Source organism: Pseudoliparis swirei, chromosome 22 (assembly GCF_029220125.1).
Source record: "Pseudoliparis swirei isolate HS2019 ecotype Mariana Trench chromosome 22, NWPU_hadal_v1, whole genome shotgun sequence".
In the NCBI taxonomy this organism is placed as follows: domain Eukaryota; kingdom Metazoa; phylum Chordata; class Actinopteri; order Perciformes; family Liparidae; genus Pseudoliparis; species Pseudoliparis swirei.
The window spans coordinates 10,213,662-10,231,790 of record NC_079409.1 but is presented as its reverse complement, the minus strand read 5'-3'; the positions used below and the strand labels follow the sequence as shown (position 1 = coordinate 10,231,790).

General features: G+C 39.6%; 5 protein-coding genes across 15 annotated transcripts; 3 read left to right on the top strand and 2 right to left on the bottom strand.

Moving 5' to 3' along the window:
- Nucleotides 1-506: 506 nt before the first annotated feature.
- psenen (presenilin enhancer, gamma-secretase subunit) lies at nucleotides 507-2,500 on the top strand. Its single transcript, XM_056444873.1, has 4 exons — nucleotides 507-608; nucleotides 951-1,018; nucleotides 1,297-1,401; nucleotides 1,906-2,500. The coding sequence occupies exons 2-4, from the start codon at nucleotides 958-960 to the stop codon at nucleotides 2,043-2,045; spliced, it is 306 nt and encodes a 101-aa protein (XP_056300848.1). The 5' UTR covers nucleotides 507-608; nucleotides 951-957; the 3' UTR covers nucleotides 2,046-2,500.
- A 1,178-nt stretch (nucleotides 2,501-3,678) lies between these two features.
- Nucleotides 3,679-5,210, top strand: hspb6 (heat shock protein, alpha-crystallin-related, b6). The gene is made up of 4 exons (XM_056444872.1): nucleotides 3,679-3,816; nucleotides 3,906-4,063; nucleotides 4,434-4,556; nucleotides 4,651-5,210. Exons 2-4 carry the CDS (start codon nucleotides 3,908-3,910, stop codon nucleotides 4,807-4,809), a joined length of 438 nt encoding a protein of 145 aa, XP_056300847.1. The 5' UTR covers nucleotides 3,679-3,816; nucleotides 3,906-3,907; the 3' UTR covers nucleotides 4,810-5,210.
- Nucleotides 5,130-9,910, bottom strand: proser3 (proline and serine rich 3). Of its 8 annotated transcripts, none has more exons than XM_056444825.1 (13): nucleotides 9,820-9,910; nucleotides 9,472-9,535; nucleotides 9,111-9,367; nucleotides 8,742-8,893; nucleotides 8,509-8,618; nucleotides 7,814-7,899; nucleotides 7,623-7,735; nucleotides 7,232-7,443; nucleotides 6,624-7,144; nucleotides 6,362-6,548; nucleotides 5,779-5,923; nucleotides 5,420-5,501; nucleotides 5,130-5,272 (listed from the first exon to the last, which is right to left on the bottom strand). In XM_056444825.1, exons 1-13 carry the CDS (start codon nucleotides 9,828-9,830, stop codon nucleotides 5,221-5,223), a joined length of 1,992 nt encoding a protein of 663 aa, XP_056300800.1. In that variant the 5' UTR covers nucleotides 9,831-9,910; the 3' UTR covers nucleotides 5,130-5,220. The 8 variants fall into 8 exon arrangements, with proteins under 8 accessions (XP_056300800.1, XP_056300802.1, XP_056300801.1 ...); XM_056444827.1 differs by having other exon boundaries at nucleotides 7,241-7,443; XM_056444826.1 differs by having other exon boundaries at nucleotides 8,515-8,618.
- Nucleotides 9,911-10,711: 801 nt separating this feature from the next.
- lin37 (lin-37 DREAM MuvB core complex component) lies at nucleotides 10,712-13,547 on the top strand. The gene is made up of 9 exons (XM_056444867.1): nucleotides 10,712-10,803; nucleotides 11,012-11,087; nucleotides 11,180-11,230; nucleotides 11,372-11,401; nucleotides 11,514-11,599; nucleotides 11,758-11,918; nucleotides 12,557-12,685; nucleotides 12,844-12,917; nucleotides 13,175-13,547. Exons 1-9 carry the CDS (start codon nucleotides 10,770-10,772, stop codon nucleotides 13,260-13,262), a joined length of 729 nt encoding a protein of 242 aa, XP_056300842.1. The 5' UTR covers nucleotides 10,712-10,769; the 3' UTR covers nucleotides 13,263-13,547.
- Nucleotides 13,548-13,634: 87 nt separating this feature from the next.
- On the bottom strand, nucleotides 13,635-18,065 carry LOC130213333 (chymotrypsin-like protease CTRL-1). 4 transcript variants are annotated; one of them, XM_056444860.1, is made up of 8 exons: nucleotides 17,924-18,065; nucleotides 17,612-17,825; nucleotides 17,355-17,458; nucleotides 17,181-17,260; nucleotides 17,005-17,086; nucleotides 16,685-16,865; nucleotides 16,382-16,512; nucleotides 13,635-15,670 (listed from the first exon to the last, which is right to left on the bottom strand). In XM_056444860.1, exons 2-8 carry the CDS (start codon nucleotides 17,823-17,825, stop codon nucleotides 15,509-15,511), a joined length of 954 nt encoding a protein of 317 aa, XP_056300835.1. In that variant the 5' UTR covers nucleotides 17,924-18,065; the 3' UTR covers nucleotides 13,635-15,508. The 4 variants fall into 4 exon arrangements, with proteins under 4 accessions (XP_056300835.1, XP_056300833.1, XP_056300834.1 ...); XM_056444858.1 differs by having other exon boundaries at nucleotides 17,932-18,065; XM_056444859.1 differs by having other exon boundaries at nucleotides 17,612-17,810; nucleotides 17,932-18,065.
- Between the last annotated feature and the right edge of the window lie 64 nt (nucleotides 18,066-18,129).

The following is an 18,129-nucleotide window of genomic DNA, read 5'->3' as shown; positions in this document are numbered from 1 at the left end:
TAGCCTTACGTAGACTAGACAACTAAAAATGAACCAAAGTTTCTTCTTCATTTAAAAATTGATGTTGGCAGAACATACACAACTTTGTTAAAGTAGGTAGTTAATATATTGTTGATATGCATTTTAGGTCTTGGTTTAGGCCTCTTAATTGCCACCCATTGTTCATGTTTGATGGGACATGTGTGTCTGGCTATACAAACGTGTTACTTTCAACAAAGTGTACTTTCAACAACAACAAAACAACTGTTCAGTGGACGTTTTAAGTGAGATTGTTTTGTCACATTGGAAGACATGTGAAAAGAGACATGCTTAGATTAGAGGGAAGTTGAGTATATTATGCAAGGCGTGGTGAAGATGAACATTAATATAGGGGAAAGAGCAACTTTCGGAGGCAAAAACCCGTGAACGTGTTGTGACACTACGGTCCAGCAGGTGGCGGTAATGCAGTGCAGGTTAGCAGGGGCGTGCCTTTAAAAAATAACAAACAAAGAAGAAAGACGAAGAAGAATGCAATAGAGACGAAGAAGGAGGAAGTGTTTTGGTGTTTCTGTTTTCCTAACTAGTTCATTTGCGACGCTTCTCTGTCCTTTTGGCCTTACACATACCCGGTAGGTTTAAATACCACATGAATATACAGTGTAGTCACAAATACATATTGCAAAATGACATCCTCCATCTAAAAAACGTAGTGAATGTCTGCTACGTGTGTACAACCCAATGCTACATTGCTAAGCTAATGAGCGCTAACGTTAGCCTGAGGTCAATTTCAAGTCACCTGACAAAATGAAAACTTGTATTCAATTTTCTTCAGATTACTTTGCCTAGTACCTTGACTACTACACAATCGCACTTTAAACGGAGACAGAACCAGCATCACCTTGTCACAGAAGTTTGTATTTTGATTTTTGTGCTGATGCTTAACTCTAACTTGTTTTTTCGTTCCGATGTAGGATCACAATGAATCTGGAACGAGTGCCCAATGAGGAGAAACTAATCCTTTGCCGAAAATATTATTTGGGTGAGAGTCAATCTAGTTTGGATACAAAGATATTTACATTATATCTTAGTTCCTCCTTTTATGTTTGTAAATTTTAGGTAAATGCAATTAGTGTCATCACTCACCCCCATAAATTATATATGTATATTCAAATTATGTCACATAGTTTCATTTAGGTAAGACCGAGGATATATTACTGGGGAATCTTTTGTATTGCAAAGCAATCTTGAATAGAGTTGCGTTAGTATGAACTCAGGAGTATTGTCATTGATGATGTTTTTCCCATTAATCTTTCTCAGGTGGCTATGCATTTCTGCCATTCCTATGGCTGGTCAATGTAGTTTGGTTTTTTAAGGAGGCCTTTGTGAAGCCAGTTTACACTGAACAGCTGCAGATCAAAACATGTAAGTGTCATAACTGCTACTTTAATACAAATTGTGTTTGAGCATGGTCAAACTACTTTGATGAGGGCAGTTATCTTTTTGGATCTGGAGTTAGGATGACTTTTCTACGTGAGCTTCCTAAGCAGCGTTGGACATGACTTTCATACAAAACTTGAATTAATATAATTGTTTTATCCACATACATGAGATCTAAACTGTATGATTACAATTTTAGGAAACCGCATATACAAATATTTCACTCTATGTGATTTGAGAATTATCACTTAATTTGATTCATTCCCACTCCTAGATGATATCAACAGATATTTACTCTAGCTTTGTTAAAAAAACCAATTAAGACATAGAATGTCTGTTATTTAGTTTTTACTGTTTCATAAATGTGAGCCACTATTGATGTGTGAACATTATCAAACACTATATTTGCAATATTCTGAGTTTAATTTTTTTTTAAGAAAAGCTGTGTTTTAATACCAAGTCATTTTCTCTTGTGTTTTTTTCGTCTAGATGTGAAGCGGTCAGCACTGGGTTTGTTGTTATGGGTAACAGTACTGACCACATGGATTACCATTTTCCAGCGTTACAGAGCAGAGTGGGGGGAGATGGGAGATTACCTCTCCTTCACAATTCCACTAGGCATTCCTTAAAAACATTTTTCTACGTCGTGTCTTTTAAAAATAACTAGTGATCCAGTAAAAAAGGACCAAAGAGTTGTTCTTCTTTAACTACAGTGAACTATTCTGGTGAATTGTCTGGTCTATGGAGATACATTTAATGGCTGATTCTCATTGACATAATCTCCTATGTATTTAAAATGTAAATTCTCAAAGATTCATGTTTCTTTTTTTGTGCATTTCAGAAATTTCTTTGACTTTTTTTCTGAAGCTAAATGACTTAGTTTAGTAGACTATGTTTACAGTATTGAAATGATCTAATAATGAAGCTGGATGTGCATTCAGGTTTTTTCAGGATATTAAACATTAGATCCAACAACTTTTTCTTGCTTTGCTTTTAGTGGAGTGTAATGTTTGTGACAATTGTGCACCCCAAACTATTTGTACTCGTGTATTAATGATGAATAAAAACAAACACACATTCATAATGCCTCCAAGTTTCTATGTTTTCATGTATGAAAAACCAAAGCAAGTTCATACTTGTGTCAGAATAGCATTGCCCCTCTAGTAGGATCAATTAATCTCTATTGACTTTTTGTTTGGGGACACACTGGTGAGTTATTTTCTGAATATACAGTATATATTCCTGATGGTGTGCATTGTTATAGAGGCTCCTAAAGTCTGGGCAATCACTGGCGCCTGTTATGAAACCCAATAACTTAATCCCTCCAAATGGCAACACTTACCTACCATCCGATATGAGTCATAACATAATCGGTGCCATTTTTAGTCACACCAGTCCAGTCAAAGCTCTGGTGACAGGTTTTGCATTACTAACAGGGAGAACATGTGCCCTCCATATAAACTGCTGACTTCACTGGAGTGTGCCTGGAACAACACAGAAGTATCAGCATGTACGGTTCTTTTATGATGCAAGGAGGTCCTCAATAAGACAGATTTATGGGGAGTAAACAAAAATCCTTTTATGGACTTTGTACATTGTTTCAGTGATTGACGTGTGTTTGTAGGTGTGTGAGAGAGAAGAGATGGAAAATAACTACATTATAGTTATTGTACTTTTAGTACACTTTTGAGAGACTTCACAGGTCCAAATGTTCTTTATTATGTGAAGCTCTGCTATTGATAATGGAGATTAATTTTTATTGAGGCATTGCGACTCACTTAAGTGCATTATCTGAATAGTTGAACCGCCACTGTTCCAGTGAGTGATGGAGGGGGAAAGCCCACGTGCGCTGGCATGTGTCAGGGACGTCGCTGCTGTCACTGTCTGTCTGACATCAGCTCACGAGGGTCACAACATCTCTTTTGAACTTATTTTTGGATAGACCTTCCTTGACAACCGACCTTATGTATATATTTCGCAACAGGCCCGATGTTAATATGTGGACAGTCCGTTTGTATCGTTGCCAAACCCTGCGAATGAACTACAGGGCTACAACACTGGCCATTGCTAATCAACACGTTAATTGCCCATAAGCTGGCAACAGCTGTGCCGGTCCCAAAACAATACTCTCTTTTCCTACATGGCCCTGCCCGACCACCCAAGGGTACGCATCCAGAACATAACAGAGGCAAGGTGCCCCGCTATGAATTCCAAGCTCATTACGCAACTCCAGTATATAAACACACCGTCAGAGAGCGAGGAGCAAGGAGCGAGGAGCGAGGAGTCAGACACACCGGCGCAGCATCGGAACTCACTGTCCCCATTTTTAGGCGTTGAGACGGGCAGTGTAACCAAGGCAGTCCTTTTGGTCACTTTTTGGGTCAGGACATTTAAGAAGAGGTACGTTTTGGTCATTTTTGAACGTCGTGTAGTCTTGCAATCTGTCCTCAACTGCTGTCAAGTCAACTCTCCTTTCCTCTATTATTTAGAAATGGACTTCATCCTGCCATCTACTCTTCCAGCTGGTGGTATTCCATGGCAGAAGGTTTTACAACCTCTTATTCCTCGGCTGAGTGGGACTTACGGACAGTATAATTGGTCCCCGAACTTACTGATGCCAGAGACGGATAATACCAGCTCTGCAGAGGTAGGTTTGCCTAAATCTGTGGAAACAATTATAGCATTTTTTTTGGCTCAATATAACTGTATAACAACACAGTATTCAGGGATGCCAAATAACCTTTTACCAGGGTAACATTACTAGGGAAGCCCTCATTTTTTTAATTGAGGGAAATACAATTATATCTACACACAAACAGAGAGGGATAAAATCAAACTCAATTTGCACCTCATAGCTCTTTCCAATACTTTCAAGTTCATCTTACAGTGATCATCAGATGAAAACCTTGAGATGCAGTTGAAATCCCCCCCGCCTGAAAAATAGTACTGTTAAAACTACAAGTAGGAATCTGTTTTTATTTCTATATAACATACCGTATTTACTTCTTTGTTGGTAGGTGAACTGTGATGACAGTGGTTTTACAGTTCAAGTCGATGTAAAGCACTTCAACCCCGAAGACCTCATGGTCAAAGTGATAGGAGACTTCGTTGAAGTGCAAGGAAAGCATGAAGAAAAAAAGGTTTGTATTCTGAGAGGAACATTAGTGTATTGTTTTGTTTATTTAAAATAGTTATTTGCCTTATCCTCTACACTTTTATTTCCTATTTTATCAGAAGGATGGTCCAGGGGTTTCAACACGACAGTTTAGCCGCCGCTACCGAATTCCAAAGGGAGTGGACACCATGGCTTTGGAGTCAGCCGTCTCTCCAGACGGCATCCTTATCATATCTGCACCGATGCTGCAAACGGAGGACTCCAGAATCCTGACCTAATGCTATTAAAACCAACCCCTCAAATCTCTGCCATCTTCACCACATATGAAAATAAGTGCAACAGAAGCCTTAAAGAAAACCCAGGCACAAAATAACTTCAACATGCAACTTGTGCCAAAACACCCAATTGTTCTGTTCTAATATTCCCTGCGCTCTGAGGTTTGTATATACTGCTCTTCTATTACTTATCAATCTTACATGATGTTTTAAGGAACCAGTCTCTGTAAATATTCTGCGTTCGAAAGTTCAAGCTGCTTTTTTGTGTGTGCAACTTTTGTCAAATGTTTAATGTAATTGTGAATTAATGATGCACCCAAACATATCGCCAAACTCTTTAATGTGGAAATACTACAAAAATTAAACTTTATTTCTTTATAAAATTAAAAAAGTGACTACATCAAGTGCCTCTTGTCAAGTAACATGTTGCTCCTCCAGGAATTCAATCAACTTGGAGTCCACGTCACTAAAAGGAAAAATGCAAAAGATTAATTTCTTGTATTTTGGGTGCTATTGTTGGAGGATTCTAATAACATAATTAGAGCACGAGTGAATGGGGGAGCCTTCTGGGAACATCATTTACATAATGATGATCAAAACATTTATATTTTACCTGATCTGCTCCTTTACCCATTTCCTCTGCTTGCGAAGGACTAGTAATAAAGCGTCATCTTCAAACTCTTTTTCATCTGAATCTGAAAAGGGAAAAACAGAAGGTCAATAATGGAATATGATCAGCCTGTACACATAGCAGACCAATACTTTAAGTTATTTTCTTGTTTAAATCCTTGAAAGGCAGTCGCTATGACTACCGTGAAATTTTATATGGATAACAAATGTTACAGCATTCATAAAAAATGTTTTCAGGGGTTTTAACCAAAAGGGTTATTACATGTTGGGAAAAGAAATAATATATTTCTCCACAATTAACTACAGGGTAAGGATTGGTGCTCTTTGCTGCATGAGGCTCACCTTCAGCTTCTTGCAGCAGCTGGGAAATAACCTCCATAGAGTTGTGTGGTGGTGCAGAGGCAGCGCAAGGAGGAGAAACCGACGAGAGCCGGGTCCTTCGTGCAAGAGATGGATCCACCATGGGAAACAATATCTCTGAAACTACCTGTCAAGGCCCAAATGAGAACACCCTACAGATTAATGCAGCTTTTAATAACCATAGTAACATTACACATCACCATATGATGATGTATGACATTTAAACAACACCAGGTGTGCAGAGTGATGGACGCGCAACTCAATCTATCTGTGGTGACTCGAGTATTTACATAATTATTTTCAGCGCATTCTAACATGGTTAGACATGAACACCTGTGTCTCTTAAATCATTTAATGTCACGGACACATCTCTTAAAGACAACTCGATATGGATATTATATATCCACACAAACTACGGTATTTTGACAACACACAGTGATTGCATTTAATCACTTATACTGCTGGCAAATTATTCTGACAGTAGATGAAACATGCAGATATCTTTCATCTGGCACTTGTATTAATCACACTACTTAAAGAGCATCAAAGAAAATAACGTGAGAACCTGTCCTAAGGCAGTGTGGATGGGAGACGGGGGTGGTGCATGGTCGCCAGCAGAGCTCTCACTGGAAAACTCCTGGCTTCCTTCCTGTTGCTGCTGCTCCGCACAGGGCTGGACTATTTTGGGAACTTTTGGATGTGAAAAACTCCTCGTACCAGGGCCATCAACATGTTCCCCATCCACAGTACATCTGCACAAAAATGCATATATTATTAGGCATCCAGAAATGATTTTATTTTACTCTGTGTGCATGTTTCAATACTACCTTGTGGATTTCTTCTGCTTTCTGAAGGACGTCGCCGTCTTCGTCTCATTCTTCCCTGACTTTCTTGTCTGGGCTTTCTCTTTCTTGTTCCTCTCAGACCGTTTGTTGTGAATAAGTTCTGCTCTTTCTGTGGCTTCAGATGAAGCAGATAGTAAGTAAGACATATGCTCACGACTATGCTCATCAGTGAAAGTATTTATCAAGTTTCCGGGCACTCGGGTCTTTTTACAGGCAACTTTGTTCTGAGGCTCATCTGTGCTTTCTGAAAGGTGTTGATGCGTGCCAGATGACTGCATGGGACATGGCAAGACATCACAGAGTAAATGCATGTGGGCAGGCACATGAGCAATAGCCTGGGGTTGAGAGACGGAAGAGCCAGAGACAACAAAGGTAGGGAAGGGCGATGGATCTGAAGCTTGGGGACATGATATGTGGGCTTCTTTGGTTTGTGGATGGCGTGCAGTGATGTGGGGGGCTGTAGATTGTTGTGAGAATTCAGGAGGCCGAGCACTCTGGTGTTGCTAGAGATAATGCAATAAAAAAATTCTGTAAATCTGGAATAAATATTGACAAAAAACATATGAAGTAGATATTAAGATGCCTCCAACCTTGTATACCTGTCCACTGTCTGAGGGATGGCTTAAACTGGGGGCCTGCCAGTTAAATGTGGGACCTTGAAGACTGGAGTGTTGCAGGGACTGCGACCCCTCCCTGGCCTGCTCGATTTTTCTCCTCAAACGCCACTGGAACAAGATGTCCTCTTCCCGACGAGCGGGGGGCACCAGAGGAGGAATGACACAGGATTCGGTGCTGGCCTTTGCTATAAATGTCAATAAAACACAATAACACAATGACACAGCAGTAAAGTTTAAAATAGCAAGCATTACACACAATTAAGAATGACATATGCTACAAGTTGGCATTGAGCAAGTTAAAAAGCAAAGAAAATTTACAACATTCGATCAAAACATTTCTTGTTACTTGACAGTCTGGTCTTACTGCGAATCAAAGGTCTTCGCACTGGCTCATATACGCTGACTGGAGAAGAGACATCTGAGCATTCTAGGCCCTCTGAGCTGACAGGGACGGATCCATCACTAGAAGTGCATTCCCTGTTATAAAGAAAAAAAGTGGTCTACATTGAAGAAATATATTCATTGATCATTAATGTTACACGCTGGTCTTCATACCCTCTCAGCAGAAGTCTGCCAGCCTTTTGTTGAAGGTCTTGTATTTCTGTGTCATCAAATTCACCCTGAGAGATGTCTGACAACATCTGAGAAAGAAAAAAAGCACAGATTGAACACTGAACAAGCCACACTGTTGCTCTTTATATTTAAATGTTAATAATACTCATATATATACTAGATAATTCAATTTGAAGCATTTGGGTAAAAACATCCGATCGGTCACATTGTCTGGCCACATATTGCTCACACATACTGTATATACTGTGGAACTTTTATAATTTTGTGAGGATGATACATTTGACACAAGAAGGTCGAACGAGCCATAAATGTATAAATCATAGCTGCATAAACAATGGCTTCTCAGACATTTAGTAAACAGAGATTTCCAAATGGACACGTGGCGTGGTGCTGAAATACAAATATTTATATGCACACGTCGGCATAATGTGTCTCTCCTGCAAACACTCCTGGCATAAACCAGGGCAGGATGCAGACCCAATAAGCCATTATAAAAGCATACACCACCAATACAAAACCAGATGGAAAAGTATCTGGTGCTTTTTTTCTTCTACTTGTAAATGAATAAATATGCATTCATAGGTAATTTGTTTCCTGCAAACAATGCACAAGTTATTTATATTTAGTAGAGAAAGACATTGATTGGCTATATTGTGGCTCAATTCCAGTAAACTTACACTCACACTAAGGGATCCTCTGCATGGCGAAGGGAATCTGTTATGTTGATGCTGCCCAGCTGGACTGAAAATGGCAAGTCCATAGTCATCTTTCAGAGGCTGGATACCATCTGGGCAGAAGAAGAGATTCAACGGATAGATTTTTCAGCAAGGTGTCTTTTCACGTTGAAATTAAGTGGCGAGTGGTGACAGTTAACAACGCCTACATAAAAAAACAGTAAGTTAGAATGCACCTTGGTCTATTGTTTTAGTGGGCGTTGAACTGCAGGGTAAAGATGAGGGTGACATCCACCAAAAAGGATGCTGCTTCTCTCGATCGGCGGAAGGGCTCTGCTGGCGCTCCTCACGACTCTGCGGTTGACCATGGCGGAAGCGATCTATGTACCTGGGAGAGCAAAGGTCAATGATGGTTATAAGCAGTGATTCAAATAGTAATGAACCACCGATCAGTTTCTATATTTTCCAGTCTTCACATCACAGTTACCACGCAATTGTTTTGTCTTCTCAGTGCAATTCTAAGTTTAAGAGGATTACTTGGGCACTTAGGGCAAAGGCACAGCTACATTTGAGGGTATGGTTGATACTTTGAAACTGAAACATACTTTGCCAGCACTGAATCTTGCTGAACTCCGACCTCTAAGGAATCTGTGGATTGTCCTGCTCTCGCATACTGGGGTTTGGGTGTCTCCATGTCAGATGAGGTTGTAGTGCTGGAAGAACAAGATCCACATTCGGTGGACGGCCAGGACTCTGCAAAAACTGGCTGTTCATCTGTGGCAGCAAAACGTTGTTGGGTCTCTGGGCACAGAGTGTGTAATTGTGAACTGGATCGCGGGTTTGAATGTACAGGACTAGAAGTCTGTAAAAGAACAACAATGTGATATACATGTTTGGATTGACTGGATGGAAAACAACACACAAATTAAACACGTCTTGCAGTGTATAAAGTTTACTTCAACATACTGTTTTGTTCTTTTTCTTTGATATGGACTTGCTACAGGATGGTTGGTAGTATCCCTTAGCCCCTCTGCTCAGTTGGAAGAGATTCACAGGATTGGTGTATAAAAAATAAAATAAAATAAATAAAAACTCTTCTAAACACCAGTAGCTATTGTTTAGGGTAATGTAACAGACTGTCTCATGTGTTGTTGTAATTTGGTGGTTTATTGGTGCTGCTACTGCTACGACAAATTTCCCCTTGGGGATTAATAAAGTATATATCTATCTATCTATCTATCTATCTAATTGCACCTCACACACGAACCCAGAACGATCGGTTACAGTACTATAAATATACTCTTAATATCTTACCTGGATTTCATTCCAGCTTTAGAACATCACAGGTTATTCCTCATAGCACCAACAACGGGATGCGCTTCAGTTTGTCTGATTTATGCCTGGCACCAAAGAAGGTCTCTGACAATAAAGTACAACGTCAGCTGGATCGGCATGGCTTGATGACTGCCACTCAAGTCATCCCATCCCATAACGAACAGTTAACTAGGAAGATCCCCCGGTCTTCAGTGTTGACTTGGCATGTGCACAAAAGAAAGTTACCATGGAGTCAAACGCCAGTAGGACACACCTTGTGCATAACATAGCACATTAAGATGCATCAGGGGCTATTAGAAGAGCTATTAATCCAATAAATCCGACGCTGTAACTGAAAAAAGCAAAACTGCAAAAGCTATGTTTTGAGAAGTATAACGTGATCGATGAAACCAGAAGAAAGAGTCCCTGTTTTGGTCGATCGTTATTTACCACAAGGTTTGTAGCCAATAGGAAGCGATTATAATGTGACGGACGTAAAAGCTACCCAATCACGAAGACTGTCCTCGAAGCAAAATCACCAATCAGTGAATAGGAAACCGGCAGCGCGCGGAAGAGGAAAGTCTCCAAAGGCAGATAAAAACAAGCTAAGTTAGCAACGGCCATTTCAGATAGGAATATACAAATAAAACGTCCAGTTTTCAGTTTATTTCCATGTATTTTTTTTCTTAAATTGCTCTGGGTTCATTTTAGTCAGCTAATCGCTATACTACATAAAATGTTTGTGAACTAACGTTAGCTTTAACGTCCCCCAAACGGCCACCGCTAACTCACCGGCCTACTAACACTGCGAGCTAACGTCCTGTACGGTAGTGTTGTCAGCATCGGTTACAAGTTGGTATCAACACTGAGAGGCTGCATATCGGTCTCCTGGACTAAACTAGTTATTATAAAAGTTAACGTGACATAGAAGTTACAAAAAGGTGGAGATAATGCACCACGTCAAGATCAAGACGGAGAGGCCAGGTGAGTAACGTTGACGTCACTACAGTGTAACCCCACAGCGAAGTAACCTAAATGCTCTGAACGAGCGGTTTAGGTGAGTTTTGTAAGTAACGTTAATTACTCACATTTAGTAATGCAGTGTGCATTTAATATTAACTCTTTGTTACGAGTAACGTGAATACCAGTTTCAGTAAAGCACCCAGTTGACTACTTTCCTCATTACTTGTAGATCTCGAGACGCCTGGTGCACGCAGCAGATTGGATGATGCGTTAAAGGGACTGTTGGACAAGACTGAAAGGGAAAGGTCGGTGTAAGGTTTACATTTAAAACTCATCTTGTCGTTTTGATGACTTTCCTATCAGACCAGACTGATATCTTTGTATCTTTTTTTAACAGGGAACAAAATGAGGGCGATACTGAAAAAATATCAGCTGACTCCTTAAACAAGTATGGATCTAAAATGTATTTGCCAGCTTTTGTAGACTGTAAGATATATTGTAGCTGGTGCTGTGAAATGTATGAATATTGTGTATAATATACAGTGTTAAAGCTTGTTTTTATATTTTATATTTCACTTGCTTTCTCAAGGGATTTGTCACCATCATCTGCTGGAAAAAGGCAAGTGTCTGTTTTTCAACTGAGCAGTGGATCTCTGCAATATGTCTAATGGATATAAAAATCAGTCACGTTTTTAAAAAAAAGGTTTCCATTCTTGTTTTGATTTTGCCAGACCGTCGGCTCGATTGCCACAGCACCGCAGGAAGAAGCGTAAAGAGATGGAAGAGGCCATACCAGAGAGCAATCAACACAAACAAAGTAAACTGAATGCAAGTCTTGAAAACAATTTGGGAAGAAATTGCATTGAAGTAAAATGTCCTTTTTGCTTCCATTGTGTTCATTTTGCCTTTAACTTGATTTAAAAAAGTCTTCTCTTTTCTTCATCTTTCCATTTTCTGTCTTTCTCCACTCGTTAGACGCTTACATCATTAAGTTGTTTGATCGCAGTGTGGATCTGGCTCAGTTCAACACCAGCACCCCACTGTATCCTATTTGCCGTGCCTGGATGAGAAACAATCCTTCTGTTCGAGTGCCGCCTGGTTCCCCAAGCCCCCCACACATTATGGTGGAGGAAGAGGTGAGGCCATACAGCTATGTCGGATAACTTACCATTAAAGTACACAAAGTAAAGTATAATGTTACATTTATACTTGATATGTAAAACATTCTTTAGAGTGGTGTTTTCTAGCTTTACAATTAAGGGAATCTATTATTGTGGCCAAAAGTATTATGGTAAGCACGATTATGACATTGAATCAACTAAGGAATACTACTCAATTGAGGGAATTATTCAAAATGCAGCACATTTTCTCTTTTACAAATCTGTATATTAATGAATACGCTTTCTGTTTTTCTTTGATTAGGAGTGGTTATAATTATCTATAACAGGTATAATGTTTGTATGACAGCCTAGTGCTGATGGTCTGTGATAACAGTTAAATTGGGCTCTTACTCGGGCTTCTCTGCCTGTCTGACCAGCATAAGGGTGCTCTCTTGTGGCAAAGCAATATACAAATACAAATTTCTTTGGAATTGTTAAATTAACTTCTAAAGAAAGTATTTACCAGAGTATGTACAGTACATAAAGTATTAAGAATGTCTTAGCCCCACATATGCTATTCTGTCATTATCTTCGGGCATCATAAGGCCTGAAATAATTTTGAGTATATCTCTGTTCAACTTCATTCCTTACTCAAATTGTCTTTCTTTTCCCAGCCTACAGACATGATCAATGGTAAAGGTACTGTGCATAGACTCCCTCCTCCAACGTCCTGTCCAATCAGCACCTCTGGTGAACCCATCAATCTCAGGATCCCACAGACAGAAAAACCCACTGTTAACAAGGTGCTGTGTATTATATACATGATCATTATTTATGGTGTTTTACTTGCATAGGGATATTAAATGACACATTAAAATCAAATTAGTTAAATGTGAACCGATGAATTATAATTGAAATATACTTATAATTAACTAAATCAGAATTGTTTACATTTCCACAGTTGACAGATTCACTTCCTGTATCGGGTTCATTCATATGTGACCACATGGAACGTTGGAAAAAGATAAGGCAGAAGTATGTTCTTTTATTGCAAATAATTTCTCATTATCATTGACCTTTGTACTATAGACAACCCACCTTGAGGTCAGGGTTTCACCCATGGGTGTTCTTTTGTCACTTGTAACGTGCTCGAATTGTTGCGCTTATGAAGTCCGGTCATGATGTACAATTTATGTGAATATGTTTGCAAGTTTGATTTCTCAAAAGTATACTGAAAAACACTAACTTTTGGTTAGAGTTGAGCTGACGCATATTGTTGTTTTGTTTCCCAGATGGAAGGAGTGCTCCAACAAGAACCAGTTAAGATACAGCGAGAGTATCCGGGTTCTTAAGGAGATGAAGGAGCTCTATGATCGCTAACTGGCTTGTTCTGCGCCTCTCCACCACAACACGGCCTCCACCCAGTTGTAAGGGAGCCATGGTGTATATAGCCGTTAATCTTTCAACACACCTGCTATCAGACTCGTAAGAAAGCATGAACCTGACTTTGAGACTTAATTAAACCATTTGTCCTACGCATTGCAGAAGAAGTATCCAACAGGATTTTAAATTATTTTTGTTCAATTTGTTCCAGTGTGATGTATTTTTTTATTAATACACATTATTTGTAGTTATCTGAATAAACTTATCAGTTTTCCAGACACATTGTGACTCCCTCCTTCCTGGGGCATCCTCAACTGGCCGGCCGGCGTTTATGAGATTGGAGTGAGACACGGAGAAAATGCGATGTGGTGCTCTTCACAATAAAACATCTTTGATGGGACGTGTCGAGTCTTGGCCAATCAGCGTTAAGATGTCGACAGCGTTTGGGGGGTTGGGGTTAGGGTTAGCTTGAATGTCAGCCCGCTACTTCTACTGCTGTAATGCTGCACGGTGGATCTATACTATCAAAGTACCCGTACGTTAAAAACGATATGATTTTACATATTTTTAGCACCGATACTTCATGATTAAGAGAGCGCACGATCAGAGCGCACGCGCTGCTCCGCTCCGTTAAATGTTGTCTCCACGCACTGCGCTGTGCAGCTCTCACACAGCGAGTGGCGTTAAGTTGCGGAGCTTTTGAGACCGTCTTCGGCTTAAAAAAATGTTTTCTATTTTATTATTACTGTAGATAAATAAACCAGTATCTTATTTATGGTATCGTATTTATGTTATTGTATTTGATTCTGGTATCGGGTATCATGATATGGCAAGTATTGTATAGAAGTTATAATTTTAGGACCGTGACAACCAGGTAGAGGAAGGAACAGAGTCATGGAACAAGCTGATGGAACAAGCTGATGGAACAGACTGATGGAACAGACTGATGGAACAAGCTGATGGAACAGAGTCATGGAACAGACTGATGGAACAGAGTCATGGAACAGGCTCAAAGCTCAGCAGAGCACACGAGTCAATAAAAAGGAAGTTGGTTCATGAATGATTTAAAACATATTATATGTAATGACAATTTAAAGTTGTAATTACTATAATTTGGGCCCGATCACTGAATTTTTCAGAGGACCTTTAAAAAAAATGTTTGTTATTATTGTGATTTGCGATCAGAACAATCAAAATACCGAAGTTCTAAAAGCTTTGAGGTGTCATCAAACAATGTGGATGTGGTGTGGCGACAACAAAAAGTAACCTGCACCCCCCCCCCCCCCCTTTGTTGTCCCCTTGTCACCTTTTTCACCCCTCATGAGTTTGCAGGCATGGATTCAACACAAGTACTGGACAACACGGCAACTTATAGTAGCTTGAACTACATTTGCTTTTCAATATGATTCATTCTTTTAAAATGCATGTTTGCTTTTTGTATTTTATATCAATCAACTTGCGTGACGACCCAGTAATGCCAAATCTATAAGAAATTAAGTGTTAGACAATAAACACAATTTAAACATGTTGTGTTGCAATATTGCTGGCAGTTACAGGAAGTTAAGTGGTGAGTCAGTATTTGGGCAATAACACATTTGTTCTACTACAGGACTTTGGTTAATGTGCTGACGGTAGTTTGAACAAGATGATTTACACACTTTGTGAAAAGAGGGATTTCTTTGCCTTTTCATGTACAGGGTTGTCTACTGTGTCCGATTTATTGACATTTGTACATATGCAGCATTGACAATTGCAACAAACTGTTTTGTAACATGTGCTCTATACGTTTAGAAAGAGTTAACTTCAGAACGGAGACCTTTGGAAATACAAGTGTCAATCTATGGCACTATTTGGATATGGGAAATGTCAAATTGTTTATTCTAGGTGTGTCTTCTAATACATTAGGTGTGCAGATGATACAAAATATGTAAGACCAATAATAACATGAAGTTAGAGACCACTATACCAAATATCTAGACAATAGCAACCCAACTCGAGCATGTTAAAACAGCTCTGATCTGCTTAGCATACCTTGTTTGTGTAAAACATGAAAACAACCAACATTGGTGTTATTACAAGTTTTATATTGCATGAATCATTTCTCACACATGCACCAAACAAAGCAGTACAGCCAGGTGTTGCTTCCATTCAACATCAATTGTAATATTGCGCAGAATCACTCATTGATCACAGTGATTAGCAGAATGATGCACATCTGTATTGACGATTTATGTTGTTGCATTTTAGTTGGAAGCAACAGTCTGGTCAATCCAGCGCCGCAGGTAGGACACACGGGCATACACTGCAGGGGTGCGCACGTTGCAGTTGGAGGTACCCCAGGACACAATACCTACAAGGGACCACACTCCGCTGTTCTCACAGACCAGAGGACCACCAGAGTCACCCTGAAATGAAACACATGTGTATCTAAATGGCTTTTAAGAACATGCATGGGGTCATCTAATGTAACACCATATAATAAAAATGCTTGATAATAAGGCATTGAGAGAAGTTTCTGTACAGCTTTATGCAGCATGTGAGCTGGCTTTGCTTCACTCTAAAATCAATATACAACACAAAACACATATACAGCAAGAATATTGATGAGTAAGAAGACAACTCTTTCGTAACGCTTTCATAATTAAGTACATTCATGCAATTGTAACTGTATTTTACCCATGCTAAGCATTGGCAGCAGTACAGCAGGTGCTGTAAAGTGCAACTTGGGTGTTTACTATTTAGATTATGCAGACAGGATGACCCTTAGAATGAACCACCAACATTGTGGTATATATATATATAAATATATAACTAAATAAATATATATATATACATACATACAATATAGCATTATCAATTTGGATACCATGTGTATAATATCTAAACATAATATGAAAGTTATTATTAATTTACAAATGATCTCATATTCTCATAACAAATTATAATTTACAATTTTCTGTAAATCATTTATTAATCATAACTAACTTACATTTGTGATACACAAGCACATCTTTTGTCATTAGAAATGCAAATGTATAAAATGTCATCAAACTTGAAGCATATTGTTCTTTTGAAGAATAAAAAACCTGCATTTCAGGCGTTGAGATGGTTGTTACCTGACACGAGGACACTCCAGAAGCACCAGCACAGATCATGGCATCAGAGATTTTGTTGTAACCCCAGTACTGCTTACACTGAGTAGGGGTGAGCAGGGGCAGGGCCGTCTGCTGGAGGATGCGGGGGCTTGCTGAGAGGGGGGAGAAATGGAGAGAGCTGCATAAATATATATTTTACATTGTTCTTTGGGAGGTATGTGGACATTCAGCAGTGCCTTTCTAATTTTCCATTGTGAAAATTGAACATCTGTTTTTGCATTTACCTTGCATGTAAGAGTTTATAAAGTAGTCGCTATAACTCACAGGTTTGGCCGGTCTTGCCCCACCCAGTGGTGACACATTTGGTTCCAGAGGGGATGTTGGTGCTGGAGGAGGCCAGGCACACAGGAGACACACGGGATGCCATCCGCACTGGGGATGACAGCTTCAGGAGGGTGATGTCATTGTTGAAGTTCTGGGCGTTGTAGTAGGGGTGAGTGATGGCCTGGATGGAGACATGAGCATATATCATGAGCAAATATAAGGGACATTTCTAATGACACCTCTAACCATGACATTTTCAATCATAAGATCCCTTTTTTATTCAGTAAAAGAAAGCTTGTATGGGTTATGGCGTTGCTTACCCTGGAAATGGTCTTGACCTGAATTTGCTCACCGTTGCTCTGACGATCATATTCTCCTAGGATAACACGGTGGCTTCTAGGACTGATGGAAACCAAAACAGACAGAGAAGAGATCACAGAGATGGCCGTGTTGGGCTTTTGCTCATGTGGATTTGGGACACCTCAGCATTACTTACGACACACGGCAGTGAGCGGCAGTGACAACCCAGTACTGGTTGATCAGGGAAGCTCCACAGAAGTGGAATCCACGACCATCCTAGAAGTGAGAACATTCATATTCTTCATGACATTTTCTCATTTATACAAGGGGTTGAGATTGTGGCGATTGAAAGGTGCTAAACTTCGGCTACCTGAAGAGAAACCTGCCACGGCCAGGACCCAGACACGGCATTGTGCCCGTTTACAATCTTGTTGTATCCGCTCACTTGGGGCCTGATAGAAGGTACTCCACACCCTGAGGCCAAATCACACAGTAGAAAATGTACCTGCTTGTCCAACAATCGGACATATATGTTATGAATATGACTTGTATTGCTTGCAATCTAATTAATGTGCGAGAAAAATTTTCTCCAGATAATGCATCTGCTGGTAAACCGCAGTCACTCACCCAGTGCAGAGACCACGAGAGCAAAACAACTGACCAGCAAGAACATGGTTACGTCTCGAGAGTGATTCACTTCCCTGAGTGTCACTTTCGTGGGACACTGGCTTTTATACATATCTCTTGACCCTGAGTTCCATGTGTAGCGCTCCATAGTTCTACCACCACACACACACACACACACACACCAATGGCTGTGATAGGTCTGGGAAGAGAACATCTGGTGATAAGCACATGAGATGACAAATAACTTCAACATTCATTCAACAGTCAGTATGTACACGTTATGTATGTACTTATGGAAAATAAATTACTTACTTACTTACTTCATCTACTTCTTCTTTTATCGTCAATAACATGATTTTTTCCACTCTCTTTTCAGTACCTTCCTGTGTGTAAGCTATATTTATAAAAGAAAACGAACATAATCAAAACCTTTGCGGTAACAGTTTTATCTACAAAAAGTGCTTATGCACTAATGAATATATTGTATATGAGTTATTCCGAAATGTAATGGGTTTAAA

Coding starts and splice junctions, on each gene's coding strand:
- psenen (XM_056444873.1), top strand. CDS start 958: ATGAATCTGGAACGAGTGCCCAATGAGGAGAAACTAATCCTTTGCCGA. Junction 1,019..1,296: donor TTGCCGAAAATATTATTTGG/GTGAGAGTCAAT, acceptor AATCTTTCTCAG/GTGGCTATGCATTTCTGCCA. Junction 1,402..1,905: donor ACAGCTGCAGATCAAAACAT/GTAAGTGTCATA, acceptor TTTTTCGTCTAG/ATGTGAAGCGGTCAGCACTG.
- hspb6 (XM_056444872.1), top strand. CDS start 3,908: ATGGACTTCATCCTGCCATCTACTCTTCCAGCTGGTGGTATTCCATGG. Junction 4,064..4,433: donor ATAATACCAGCTCTGCAGAG/GTAGGTTTGCCT, acceptor CTTTGTTGGTAG/GTGAACTGTGATGACAGTGG. Junction 4,557..4,650: donor GAAAGCATGAAGAAAAAAAG/GTTTGTATTCTG, acceptor CTATTTTATCAG/AAGGATGGTCCAGGGGTTTC.
- proser3 (XM_056444825.1), bottom strand. Junction 8,894..9,110: donor CAAGATTCAGTGCTGGCAAA/GTATGTTTCAGT, acceptor TTGCTCTCCCAG/GTACATAGATCGCTTCCGCC. Junction 7,145..7,231: donor ACAGTGGACAGGTATACAAG/GTTGGAGGCATC, acceptor CATTATCTCTAG/CAACACCAGAGTGCTCGGCC.
- lin37 (XM_056444867.1), top strand. CDS start 10,770: ATGCACCACGTCAAGATCAAGACGGAGAGGCCAG. Junction 11,919..12,556: donor ACATTATGGTGGAGGAAGAG/GTGAGGCCATAC, acceptor TTCTTTTCCCAG/CCTACAGACATGATCAATGG. Junction 12,918..13,174: donor TGGAAAAAGATAAGGCAGAA/GTATGTTCTTTT, acceptor TTTGTTTCCCAG/ATGGAAGGAGTGCTCCAACA.
- LOC130213333 (XM_056444856.1), bottom strand. CDS start 17,864: ATGTTGAAGTTATTTGTCATCTCATGTGCTTATCACCAGATGTTCTCT. Junction 17,087..17,180: donor GCCGCTCACTGCCGTGTGTC/GTAAGTAATGCT, acceptor GGTTTCCATCAG/TCCTAGAAGCCACCGTGTTA. Junction 15,671..16,381: donor CTGGAGTGTCCTCGTGTCAG/GTAACAACCATC, acceptor GTTTCATTTCAG/GGTGACTCTGGTGGTCCTCT.